The 13,220-nt window shown below is 38.8% G+C and overlaps 1 protein-coding gene and 1 long non-coding RNA gene across 6 annotated transcripts in view; one reads left to right on the top strand and one right to left on the bottom strand.

Annotated features, from left to right (window-relative positions):
* The window catches only part of LANCL3 (LanC like family member 3), a 39,532-nt gene extending 38,206 nt beyond the window's left edge, over positions 1–1,326 (top strand). The window contains exon 5 of the mRNA XM_032772260.2: positions 1,025–1,326. Within this exon, the coding sequence (XP_032628151.1) occupies positions 1,025–1,184 (160 nt within the window). The 3' untranslated portion in view covers positions 1,185–1,326. The remainder of the gene's footprint in view (positions 1–1,024) is intronic.
* The window catches only part of LOC116820061 (uncharacterized), a 45,732-nt gene that overhangs the window by 31,423 nt on the left and 1,089 nt on the right, over positions 1–13,220 (bottom strand). For 4 of the 5 annotated variants that reach the window (XR_004372542.2, XR_004372541.1, XR_012654696.1 and 1 more), the window contains exons 2-3: positions 5,797–5,868; positions 576–651 (exon numbers count right to left, since the gene is read on the bottom strand). This is a non-coding gene — a long non-coding RNA (uncharacterized LOC116820061). Of the gene's footprint in view, positions 1–406; positions 652–5,796; positions 5,869–13,220 lie in introns of those variants that run through there. The other variant, XR_004372538.2, reaches the window with a different exon arrangement.

Genomic DNA, 13,220 nt, shown 5'->3' with positions numbered 1-13,220 from the left:
ACACCCGCTAAGTATGGGACTAAGATCATAACTCATCAAACATAGACTATTGAGTAGGTGTCATGTTATTGACTTTTAGCCATTACCAGCATGGGTTGTGCCTGTCCAGAAATACAGCAGTGAAGACCTCCGTATTCTATGAACAAATACCTGAGAATTCTATCTCTTGCTACATAGCTGAGTGAAATGAACCGCTGGTTTCATTATATTGAGTCTCTCTGGTTTTCACAACATGTGACTCTGTCTCTCAGTACATAGAAGTGCAACTAAGCCAGGATCTTGCTTCTCCACATATTTTATATACACACAGGCCTCATTCTTCTCTCACTTACTCCAGTTTTACATCAGTGCAACTCCATCGACTTCCTATTTATACTGGTTTAAATGGGATGAGGTCTATGTAGAATTATAGTAGGGAGCAGTTTATTTTTAGTTCAGATTTTTTTCTAACATACTATAGCTCTTTTAAATGATATGTTTGTTTCTGTTTTCCTTAGCAAGCAGGAAATGGTTCTGGAATCACAATGACTTATTTTCAATGCTGCTCATTTTATAGGATTTTGAGAATATTTCACCTGCTTAATCATGTCTGTAATACAGGACTTCTCGCATCCATCCAGAAGACATTGCTGTTTTGTGTCCTGCTGGGTCCTGATGAAACAAAGACCAATATAAAAACACTTTTAAAAAAAAACATTTATTCACTTATAAATGTTACACAGAGACACAAAAAGCTTGTAGATGTCAGACGGGCACCAAGCATGTCAAATATATAAATACAGATTGGAACATTTCTGTTCTTGATCAAATGGACCTCAGTTTGGTGAGGGGAAAAAGGTGTAAACAGATTTGCAGATAACATCTGATAACTAGCTGATGTGAAACTATTAATATTCTTCCTATTGCATGAGTTGATGTGAAGACTTCTAATGACAAATGGACAGGTACACAGGGATGGCACAACGCCAGCTGCATAAAGAGAGAAGTAATAAAGACTTATTTTTTTGTCTTTACTGTTTCTTAGGTTTGCAGAGTTCTTATTTACAGAAGAATTTAAGGCTGGTTCCCGGGCATTAGAAAACATATATAGTCTGTATGAAGGCTTCTCGGGGACCGTGTGTTTCCTGATTGACTTGCTACAGCCCAACCAGGCCGAGTTCCCTCTCTTCAGTATCTTTGTCTAGAGAAGGATGTTCTCCAGTAACATACTGGAACAGCCATGCACAGGGCACCTGCAGTTTCACTTATCTGTAAAGGGAGGCTATTTACAAAATAAGCCACATTCAGTGGTACCACTAATGCTAGCCTTAATTTTGCAGGGGTGGGTCAGGAGAGGGAAGTATGTGGTTTTAAAAAAATTAACAGTTTAAAAATAAAAGGGGACAATGAAGTGGTTTTTCAAAATTGAATGGACAGAAATTGGGCTGTACTAAGCAAAGTAACGTCGTCTTATTATTCAAATGAGAGTGAAAGAGGCGTTAACAATCTAACGTGATGGTCATACAGAAAAACAAAATGGAAATCGGAACAGCAGGGACATGGCAAGGGAAATAAAATGATTAATCCAATGGGTTTAAAAAGAGATCCATAAAATAGGACCTTTATACAGCTCTGCTCTTGTAGGTGACACAGGTCACTAAAGTCTGAAAAGGCAAAATCTGGGATTTCTTAATTAAACATTTCTTAGTACTAGTACCACCTTTCCTAGAAGTACCTATATGTTGGAATCTTTTCATTGTCATATGCATATAATAGCAGCTATACAGCTACATTCTGTCTTTAATTGCACATGTACCACATTACTATTGCAGTCAGTGGGGTTTCATGTATGTATTCATGAATTTGACCATGAGTTTCAAAACTGTGTGTGTGGTAAGAAACACTAATCCCTATCATCACCTTACAGTATTATAAATATTTTTATTTCATGAAGATCAACAGAAGCCATGTAGAAGACTTGGATCACTAAATTCTGTAGCAAAGGTCTTAGACAAGGTATGTGAGGTAATGTTTTTTATTGGACCAACTTCAGGTCAGACTTGAAGAGCTCAAAAGCTTGTCTCTCTCACCAACAGAACTTGGTCCAACGAAAGATATTATCTCATCCACCTTCTCTCTCTAATATCCTCTGGCCAACATAGCTACAGCAAACTGCAAATAGAAAGGATATAGAAGTCAAGTGCTATTCTCACAGTATCAGATACTAGGTAATGTTGCTTATTGCCAATCATCGAAAAAACTGCCTTTTAATCCATTATTTGAACTGTAGCATATATATGGAGATTGAAAAAGTGATTGACAAAATAATTTCCTGATGAAATGGGGTGATACACTTTAGAGATACAAATTGTATGCAGACCTTTGATTTAACCCCGAATACTGGGCTTAGGAGAAGGTTGATAAAAAGTTTAAAACTAAAACCACTTATTTCTCTGGTTAACAAAGTAATGTTGCTAATGTACCACACAAGGTATTGTACTTGCCCAAATGATTTGTGGCTATTGAGATCTATGGTCAGTCCAGTAACACTGCACTAGCATCTATAGGTAGAAATTGTATTTATTTATTTATTTATTTAGAGAGAGAGAGAGACAGAGAGAGAGAGAGAAACTATTTGAAACCTAAAAAAAATGCAAATCTAGATTTGTTAAACTACTGTAGCAGCAAATGCCTGTATTTACAATATATCAGACCAATATATTTCTTTATACTGGAATACAGTAATATGATTGAATTTAAGGGGAGAGTGGGAAGGCTGATAGGTCAAAAATTACACCCAATTGCTTCACATGTACAAGCTGACACGTGCATAACCCAATCCCAGTACTCTGCTGATCTGCCATTCCCCTTGCATTTTTATCTGGAAATGATTCAGCTTTTCTTAGGGCCTGATCCTTTAAGGATTCCCATTGACTTCCATGGCTTTGGATCAAGCTATAGAATGGAGTCAGACCTTGCAGCCCTTATATATGTTATTAATCCTTACTCACTCCCACAAGCCCCTTTCACGTAAATTTATTTAATGGGATGACTTGGATGAGTAAGGGATGAAGGATCAGACCCCTGTTGTATGGTGGTGTGGTGCAGTATTAAGTAGTGATTTCACCCCAGAAGTAGCTGCATTTTGAGTAATGCATTTCAGTGGTGGATAAAGCAATCTATTTTTGTGTTAGTCTGTCAAGCACTTTGGGATCCTTGGAGGAAAGAGAATGTCAGAATGTACAGTACTATCAAAATGCAAAGTGTATCATTACTTGCTTCATTGTTGTGTGCAGAGACAATACCTCTCACATGTATGTGTACCTATTGTGCTGAAACCTGAAGTCAGTGGGAGAACAAGGATAAGTAATATGAATGGGATTTGTCCCAGCATGTTTAGATGTGTGCCCAAGATTAGAGGTCACCCCAGCATCCCAGATCTGTTGCTGGTCGATCGCTCAGCTGAGAAGTCGGGATCTTTTTCTAGGTTGCACCCTGTGTTTTGGATGGCTAGTAGATTTTTTTAGAATTTGGACCCTTTTAAATGTGTTTGGGAAAGATGAAATTTTTGACCTGTCAGTTTTATCCTTGTAACCTGATATTTAGGGTCCTACCAAATTCACGGTCCATTTTGGTCAATTTCATGGTCATAGGATTTTAAAAATCATAAATTTCGTGATTTCAGCTATTTAAATCTGAAATTCCACTGTGTTGTAATTGTAGGGGTCCTGACCCAAAAAGGAGTTGGGGAGGTCACAAGGTTATTGTAGGGGGGTTGTGATACTGCTACTCTTGTTTCTGCACTGTTGCTGGGGGTGGCACTGCCTTCAGAGCTGGGCAGCTGGAGAGCGGTGGTTGCCAGCCAAGAGCCCAGCTTTGATGACAGAGCCACCACCAGCACCAGTGCAGAAGTAAGCGTGGCGTGGTATGGTATTGCCACCCTTACTTTTATGCTGCTGCCTGCAGAGCTGGGCCCTCAGTCAGCAGCCACCGCTCTCTGGATGCCCAGCTCTGAAGGCAGCGCAGAAGGGTGACAATACTGCCCCCCCCCCCGCCAGAATAACCTTGCGAACCACTTGCAACTCCTTGGGTCAGAACCCCCAATTTGAGAAACGCTGGTCTTCCCCCGTGAAATCTGTATAATACAGGGTAAAAGTACACAAAAGACCAGATTTCATGTTCCATGATGCGTTTTTCATGACCATGAATTTGGTAGGGCCCTACTGATATTATTTAATTCTAAACTTATATTGTACATAGTATTCACTCAGTTAAAATATAAAAGTAATGATATCTATGTTGCAGTATTTAGAAAGCTGCTCTAATTGCTTTTTATTCTACTGTGAAAAACAATCTTGGAAATATTTTTTTTTTCTTAAAACAGAGAACTGGATTCTGCTATCATCTGGACTCAGGGCTGTTTTAATCCTGCAGTTATTACCTTCAGCCTTATTTACAGATGCAGACTGAAAAAACAGTGGTTTTGGTATATACAACTTAAGAACCACAATTCACCCAATTCAGTCAAAAGCAAAAAACCTAGAATTTAAAATCTATTTATATAGCAGCACAGTAATCATCACATTTTAATTTTTTCTTCGTTATCTCTGGCACCACAAAACCTAATTATAACCAACTAGCTATGTCTCAGGAGTTTTCACTGCAGATGGAGATCTGTGTCAAAACCCCAAACAAATCTAGAATATGGAATAATTACAAAAATTCAGATCCTAAACAAAAAGTATGCTGAGATTGTTACAAGACTCTTAAGTTTTCAAATAGGAACTCAGTGACAATGTTTTAAATATTTAGAAAAAAGTAAAAATATTCCATAAAGGCAATGGATTAAATAACTTATTTTGCTATTCTATCATGTTTAATTTCCAATATGTATAGTTTTATTGATCTTTTTAACTTGTTCCTTATAAATGGCAGTAATTGCAAGTGTTAAGTATTCCTCATCTGTTCCCTGATGGCTTTCTATCTCTATCCTTTTGCAGAGCTCATTCTTTCTGATTTACATTCAGTAAGGAATCTCTCTTCTAATTTGCCATATATTCTAAAAGCAACCGAAAACAAGTTTATAGCCTTTTCTTGTAATCCTTGCTCATGAAGGTAATCTTTAGCCATCTGGGACTAATTGTGAGAGTAGCAACTACTTGTGTAAGGGTTGCACTGTGTTTATTATCCATTCTGCTATAAGAAAACAGATATAACCACTCTCCGTTTTCAAAAGCCTCAGGCCCATCCTGTTCTCTTGAAGTCAAAAGGAGTTTTGCCATTGACTTCAGTATGAGCAGGGTGAGAACTCTTGTTTATTTCCGCATTTGTTAAATAAAAAATATATTGTAGTCTCTTGGAACTTAATTGTTTATCATTTTAATCCTGCATTACCTTTTAAGAAAACCACCTTACACTACCTTAACAGTGAAGTCCCTGTGTTTCTTAAAAAAAACAACAAAACAAACAAACAAAAAAAATGGAAAACAATTCAATTTAATTTTTAATAAATGCTTGTGTTGCAGTTGCATTAATTTAGACTTGATTCTGCCTCAAGGATTGAAAAAACTCAGCACATATTTTGAAAGTTTCTTTAGTAGCAAAACAATTCATAAATTGAAAGTAATAATGTACAGTTAGATACGTAGGGTTGGATTTCAAAACTGTATAAAGGAGTTAGACACCTCATTTCTGCTTGGAGTTGGGTGCCTAACTCACTTAGGCACTTCTGAAAATGCTAGCCATAATGTAAATCTGGATTTTCAGCTCTTTCCTCCTCTTAACTCACATCTACTTGCAAATTCCCCTCATACTTACCCCTGTTGCAAACTTTACTGTAGCTTTTAAGAAGTAGGCAAGTAAACAACTTGTCTGCAGATGTCAGTGTTTCTGTGAATGAGATACAACAAAGTGATAAGCTCCCCTGTGTTCCATCCTTACTGCCTTCAGAGACTAATTGTGTCACCCCCAGGCTGAGACACAATGTCTAGCAGAAGTTACCTCTTCCCACTCCAGAACCAGAATCTCACAATTTGAAACATCATAATCCTGTGCAGATTATGCCACCGTGCTGTGATAATACTATATGTTAGGAGAACCTCACCCACTTACCAAAAGTAGAACACGAAATGGCAGAATCTCTTAATGTGTAAAGTAAAATCCCTTAATGTGTTTGGTTGCTGAAATATAGTCCATAGGAATTTAAGTGGTATAAAAGTGTTTCTGATAATGCTTTTTTAAAGCAAAGGGGTTATGCTTTGCCATACATTGTGTGCATTGTTGCTTATTTATGGTGTGTGTGTATCCTGTTATTGTGTAGAGTGGTAGAATAGATATCCGGCTATGGCACTATATACTATTTATGACTGTTGGCAAATCATCTGCAAATGGTTATTGTTGAATAATTTATTTTATTTGGTGATAGAACTAGATCTGAAATATTGAGGTTTAGTGATTTTAGGATTTATAGAGCCAGGTACAATGTGTAATTTTCAGCAACAGAAATGTGAGTTCTAACAGAAACTTTTTTTTTTCCCCCCCTAACACTCAAGCTTTCAGCATCAGGAATATACTTATTTTATGCCATGGTTTTAAATCTCAGCTTTGTTTTTTTTTTCTTTTGCCCCCTCTATCCATGTTATAAATCACTTCAGAAGGCTAGATTAGCAGCCCAACTCCTTTGTTTTTGAAGCACACTACTGTAGAGCTGTCTATTTTAATGTAAAAGGAGATTGTCCACATATTAGTATTACGTTACTTTCTCACTTCCTGCTGGCCTCTGCTCATTGGCTCTGCCACTTCCCTGATGCTAAATATAATCATTGGACTGTATATCAATTGTCACTGACTTTTCAAATCCGTGAATGTAACAAAAATGAATTTGTAGAGAATATTTCCAGTTTTACTGTAATTCATTTCTACTAAGACAGTCGCAAAAGGGTGTGTAAAATGGACTAGTGTTCCAAAATATACACCTAAATTATCCTTTGAAATATGCACAAATGAACAGAGACGCTGGTTACCCTTAAAAATTTTTCAGTTTTCTTTGTAAATAACTAATGTCACTTTCATATTCCTGATACTAAATATATAGAAATGCCACGGATAACATGAGAACAGTGATTATTTTCAAAGGTCACATTGTTAAGTTTTAAGTGTGACCACTGTAGGTGTGTGCAAAATATAGAGTTGCAGGTGCAGTGCAATAATTCTTCAGGCAGAGACCCATTTGCACATGTAGTTACAGGGTATGCAAACATAATTGTATGTTTTATGCATGTGGTTATCTGTTTTGACTCATGCATACATCACTGAGAGTACATCTTAGTTGCCCATTTTTTAAAATTGGAGCAGTAACATTTATGGACAAAATGTCTCTCTCAGATCTATAGAGCAGATCTCAACTCCAGGGCCGCCCAGGGGGGCGGGGGGACAAATGGGGCAATTTGCCCCAGGCTCCAGAGGGGCCCCACAAGCCCTGGCCCGGCGGCGGTCTGGGTCTTCAGCGGCATTTCGGCAGTGGGGGGCCCTTCAGTGCTGCTGAAGACACGGAGCGACTGAAGGCCCCCCCGCCGCCAAAATGCCACTGAAGACCCAGACCACCGCCGGGTGAGTACAACCACCGCAGCTCCCCTACTTTGCCCCAGGTCCCCTGAATCCTCTGGGCGGCTGTGCTCAACTCTGATGGTCAACTCCACCTATCTGTCCTGAACGTCTATTGACATAATATCAATGGGTGTTCTCCACCTATACAAAGATCACAACATTAGAGATGAGAATTGCTGTACAGATTTAAGAGATGAATCTTACTGTCAAGAACCACAGGGATGAACAACCATTGGCTAACACCACTAGTTTGCATTGCTGTGAGAAGAAATTTGAGTTTGTATTTAAATGTTCTAGATTGAGTAGTAAGTAACATTAAGGCTAAACTGAAAAGAAATGAGCAAACATCCAAAAAACACATTACTAAGGGAAAAACGTACTGCAAAGCCATAAGCCAGAAAAACTCAGGACCCACAAAACAATACTGCATTTTTGAGATGTGAATAGGCATTTTCCAAGAAAATAGCATAGAGTTTACTTTGTTGCACAAATATCTTACAGTATGCACTGTACTTAATAGATTTCTGCTGCCATGAATCAATGTCAATTATAGCAAAGGCATACTCACTGAAAAAAATTCTGTCCATATAAGAATTGTCTATAATTGTATTTACTGCTATCCATTTGTATAGATTCATTTAATGGAATTGTGAAGAAATGCTCAATATGTGTGAGTATTCCAAAAAAGGAGTTGAAGTACACACACTTTTTGAACTAATAAAATTCCTGCCTAATTTATATCCAATGGTTATCGTTGTCATTACTAGTTCTGTATTCTGTTTGTAACATTGCCAGTCATGTTCTGAGAAATCAATACATCAATAAGAGATGGACTTATCATAAAAGGATGAAAGGTTCTAGTCTCTTATTACCTGACGTTTTTCATGTAATGATTCAAAGAAAAAGCTAAGGCAATTAGGTTCAAATACAGCAATACAAATAATATGGCAGAAAACTACTTTTAATTAAAACATATTTTGCATAGACATGTTGATAGTTGTATAAAAGATATTTTATAATACAATGATATTCCTAAACAATGTTGCAAAACATACCAAAAAACATTTTATATAGAAATCCTGGGGTCAGTTGTATGCTATAAAGGGAGACGGGAATTCTTAAATATTTCTGTTTCATATCAGGCAAGAGTACTATATGAACTAAAATTAAGTTGTGCCTCAGTCTTTATTACCATTTAAATATGTCTTTTAGGGGGAACGGTTTGCACTAACAATGGGCCTGATTTTTCTACTGTGTTAACTTTGTGTAGTCATTCAGAGTCTCATCCAACTCACTGAAATCAATGATAAAACTCCTGTTGATGTCAGTGGTGCCGGATAAGGTCATTACATCTATATGAAGTAGGTGTGAAACTACTATTCTGGGCCCCAAGCCTGCAAATCTTTATGCATGCATTTAAGTTTATTCACGAGTCGCACATTGACATCAAGACTCACCAAAGTCGAGAATATTCATGTAACAATTAAGCACATGCATGTTTGCATGATCAAGGCCCAGTTAGAGAGCATTTTACACCTACTGTGGCCCGATTTATCTAAAAATATATGTGAGTACCAGCAAGTGTGCAAGGGAAAGTAGATTACATTGCTAACATAGATATTATTTCATATCTAGTGATCATTTGCTATACACTGATTATTTGCTATGTTCCAGCATATGATATATGGTATTCATTTCTTGTGTAATAAGCAAGTACTGTAGCCTAGCTTCATTTTTTCTCTGTGACACCTACACACCGCCATAGCGTGGTGCAGTTCCTTTAGAACTAAGGTTGATTTTACCCTTGTAGAAATGTACCTTACTGGTTTTAAAACACCCTGATGTTATAATGTTGGAAACACTGTGATCTTTCAAGATGCGTTTATTGTATTAGTTTTGCACTGTAGATTATACATGCACTAACAGAAGTGCTAGAGTTATAGCATTTTAAAGCAGTGTTAATAATATTGGCCTAGCAGCGATAGAAAAAAATCTATGTATACCCACATTGTTAATATAAAAGCTGTGATTATCTTTTGCCTTACAATAAAAGTCTAAACTTAAATGTTACGGATATTTGTATTAACTGATTAATTACTCTTGAGAACACTTGCTGTAGGTACCACTTTTCCCTCCAAATCAGTGCTGACTCAATGTCCCAGTACTATTCTTGGTAGCACTGTGCTGCTGGAGCAGAGGTCTTTTGGATGAGAAGTAAAACTACGGTCTGGATTACCTGTGGTCATTAGAGATCCCATGGCAGTTTTCATAATAGTAGAGAGATGTTACCCTTGCTGTGTTGGTCAGTTTCCAATTCAGGCAAATATTTTCAGCCTACCTAAATTTCACACACACGTCCTCACTCCCCCTATCCTCAGAGCACCTTCTCTTCCCCTCTGAAGAACATTTAGATGGCACAGTAGTAAAATACACCTGAGCCGCCTCTTCACTCTAGCATCCATCTGTGCTACCACCCGTGGAATAACAAATTATGGAGCTATGGTGAACTGTGGGCTCCAGATTTGCCTGTGCAGATGCAGATCTAGAAATGTCCCAAACAAAAGACAGTTATCATTTTTTCTCCTAATACTTATTGCAGATCTGGAGCTGATACATAATAATGTTATGAATAAAATTTTAAAAACACTGTGACCTGGTCAGTAAATGCAAGTTACTGGACATTGGAGTTACTGGAATGTTTATTATACTCTAATAAGGCTCAAGTTCAGTAGCCTTATTAGGCTCTAATAAGGCTCAAGTTCAGTAGCTCTGTACAGGCTATAAGAGCACCCAACCACCCTTTGAAAGACAGTGGTATCCTTTGAGGGTGTAAGCCAAAGTGACACCACTGTTTTGTGGTGGGAGATGAGAGATCAAAGGATGTTAAACAATTAAAAAGTGTCTTGATCCCTGTGAAGGATGATGAGTTTCTGCAGCTGTCCAGAGTGTGGCATGAGCTTTGAGAAGGAAGCTCTGTGGAAGAGTCTATAGAGAGCTAGTCCTTCTAGGGTCCCCATGTGGAAGACAAAGACCCAGTAAGCTAGATGTGTGTAGTGTGTTTTATTGTTAAGATATGTTTTCTCTGAAGTGCTTGGGTTCTAAATAAATGATACTTTGCTTTAAGAAGGCCATTTGGTCACTGATTACTGTCGTCATCCTGGAGAGGAAAGAATTGCAGGATTTGGACATATTTCAGACCTGCTGCGGTAAATCACGTTTGCAACCCAGGGCCCAGCCTGAGAGTGCAACAATCACATGATTCCACCCTGAAAGACTGGTGATGCCTCAAGGCTTGAGAGCTAGAGGGGGCGAGCTTGGACAGATCAGGAAGAGTCAGAGGTGCAGTTTGCCCAGTAACTGAGACCATTCCAATTGCTCTGTTTGTTAGATAATATTCTTTAAAGCCATCATATCTATAAGGATGTGTCCACATGCCTTTATAACCTTCAAACTTCATCTGTTAAAAAGTATGTGCCATCATCCAATAGCAGTGGGTGTCGCTGCCACATAGGAGACCAACTAAGAATTAATGATCTTAACCTTTAAAGCATCATTTCACTTTGGGCATTTGAAATATTTGAATTACTAGATGGGTTCATTAAACTGTTACATTATTAGTGTGGCATCAGGTTGGCAGAGATCACAATGAAAGCCCTAAAACACCATTTTTCCTTCTCAGCATGAACTTTGTTAATGATTGTCTATGCTAGCAGAGACAACACCTTATAATTGCTATGCACTAATTTAAATGACATCAGCCCCCTTGATGGTGGAGACACCTGTGGAGTCTTCTCAGGATGAAGAGTTTTTTAACCATGTGAAAGCAAACATAAGGTCAGGCCTACTGGGGCTTCTGCAGAGGAGGGTTGTGGTGAGACATATATCTAATAATCTATGAAAGCTGGCGTTTGGTTTGAGAAAATGGATGAGGTCTTTTCTGAAGCAGTTTGCCCATCTCTGCTGAGAACAGGATAAGAGACCCATTGTGCAAGGTGCTGTACACACACATAAGACATAGGCCCTGCAGTTGTAAAAATAATCATTTGAGGAGGCATAGACTCTGACACTGGGAAGCTACACTTCTCCAGCCATTTGCTGGTGTTTGTTGCTCTGAAAACTCAGAACTGTAATCCACCACCTTAGGGTTTGGCAGCAAGGTCCTGAGGCTGTCTACCCTACAGCTTTCACCATTTCTACCACTAGTATTGCCGTACTATGAATTATGGGTCTGTTTATTTTTCCAAAAGGAGAAATAGGTTGCAGCCCCAAAGCTGTCAAAAGCAGGACAAAAGGTCAGAAATCTATTCCCATTTCATCTTAATCTTTTCCTAAAATAGATTTTCTCAGCAACTGGTCTCCAGGTTCCACAAGAACCCATAAATCATAGTTAAAGTTTCTGCAGTGTTTTATTGAACACGCCATAAGGGATTCAGGGATTCAATGCTTAATTTGTAATGAAAGAGGTACCAGGGCTCAAACAATTTTTTGACATGCATAACTGAAGTAGCAAGTGAGGTGCCGGGGCTATGAACTGCCAAGCCTAGAGACGCCACAAATTAAGCACTGCAGGAATTTGTATGCACATGGTAAGCTAGTGAAAAGTGGCTGGATGGGGAGATCAGTGTTACATTATGAAAGAGATTAAACTAGGGAAACCTTGGTTAAAACTTTCAAAAGTGGATACAGCTTTCAGGTACCAATTTCAAATACCTTTGGCCTCATTTTTCAGAAGAGCAGAGTGCCCACAACGCCAACTGCATTCAAGTGTCTCAAGTTGGGCACATGAAAATTGTCATACAAAATCAGAGACTGCTTTTGTTCCTGCACTTAGGCCATCAATCTGATTTCCTGGTGTTTGCTAGCAGTTCAGCCCAGGTCAGCCTAGATGAACCTGCTCCTCTGATTTATTTCACCCAGGCAATCCTTGCAGGTTGACTCTTGGAACTGGATCCAACCCCTTTTCCAAAAGCTGGTGAGGACTGAAGTGAGTGGTCAAAGCTAACACAACCTTCCATTGCCCCCATGGGAATGCGCCAACATTATGTTAAGTTCACAGCCCTGTGCAAGACACCCGTCAAAGCCTGTCCTTGTCCCTGCCTACTTACAGTCTGACAAACCACATGGGAAAATGGTGCAGTGGGAAATGGAGAATGAGGATCAGCTTTGAACTTCAGAAACTCTCACCCAACTACAGTTCCCAACCCCCCAGGATTGTCCTGGAGTCTCTAGGGGCTTGTCTACACTACCTGCCGGATCGGCAGGCAGCAATTGATCCAGCAGGGGTCTTAGTATAGATGCAATAAATGGACTGCTGAGTGCTCTCCTGTCAACTCCAGTACTCCAACACAACGAGAAATGCAAGAGGAGTCGATGGGAGAATGCCAGCTGTCAACCTACTGCAGTGAAGACTCTATGGTAAGTGGATCTAAGTATGTCAACTTCAGCTACACTATTCACACAGCTGAAGTTGCGTATCTTAGATCGACCCCATGCGGTAGTGTAGACAAGCCCTAGGAATTAAAGATTGATCTTTCATTAAAGATTGTCATGTGATGAAACCTCCAGGAATAGGTCCAACCAAAATTGATGCCCCATCACCCAATGATCTTTATCCAACTGTCTAGGTGCATTGGTGT

This window comes from Chelonoidis abingdonii, chromosome 1, assembly GCF_003597395.2.
Source record: "Chelonoidis abingdonii isolate Lonesome George chromosome 1, CheloAbing_2.0, whole genome shotgun sequence".
NCBI lineage: Eukaryota > Metazoa > Chordata > Testudines > Testudinidae > Chelonoidis > Chelonoidis abingdonii.
This window is presented reverse-complemented; position numbering and strand designations above follow the sequence as displayed.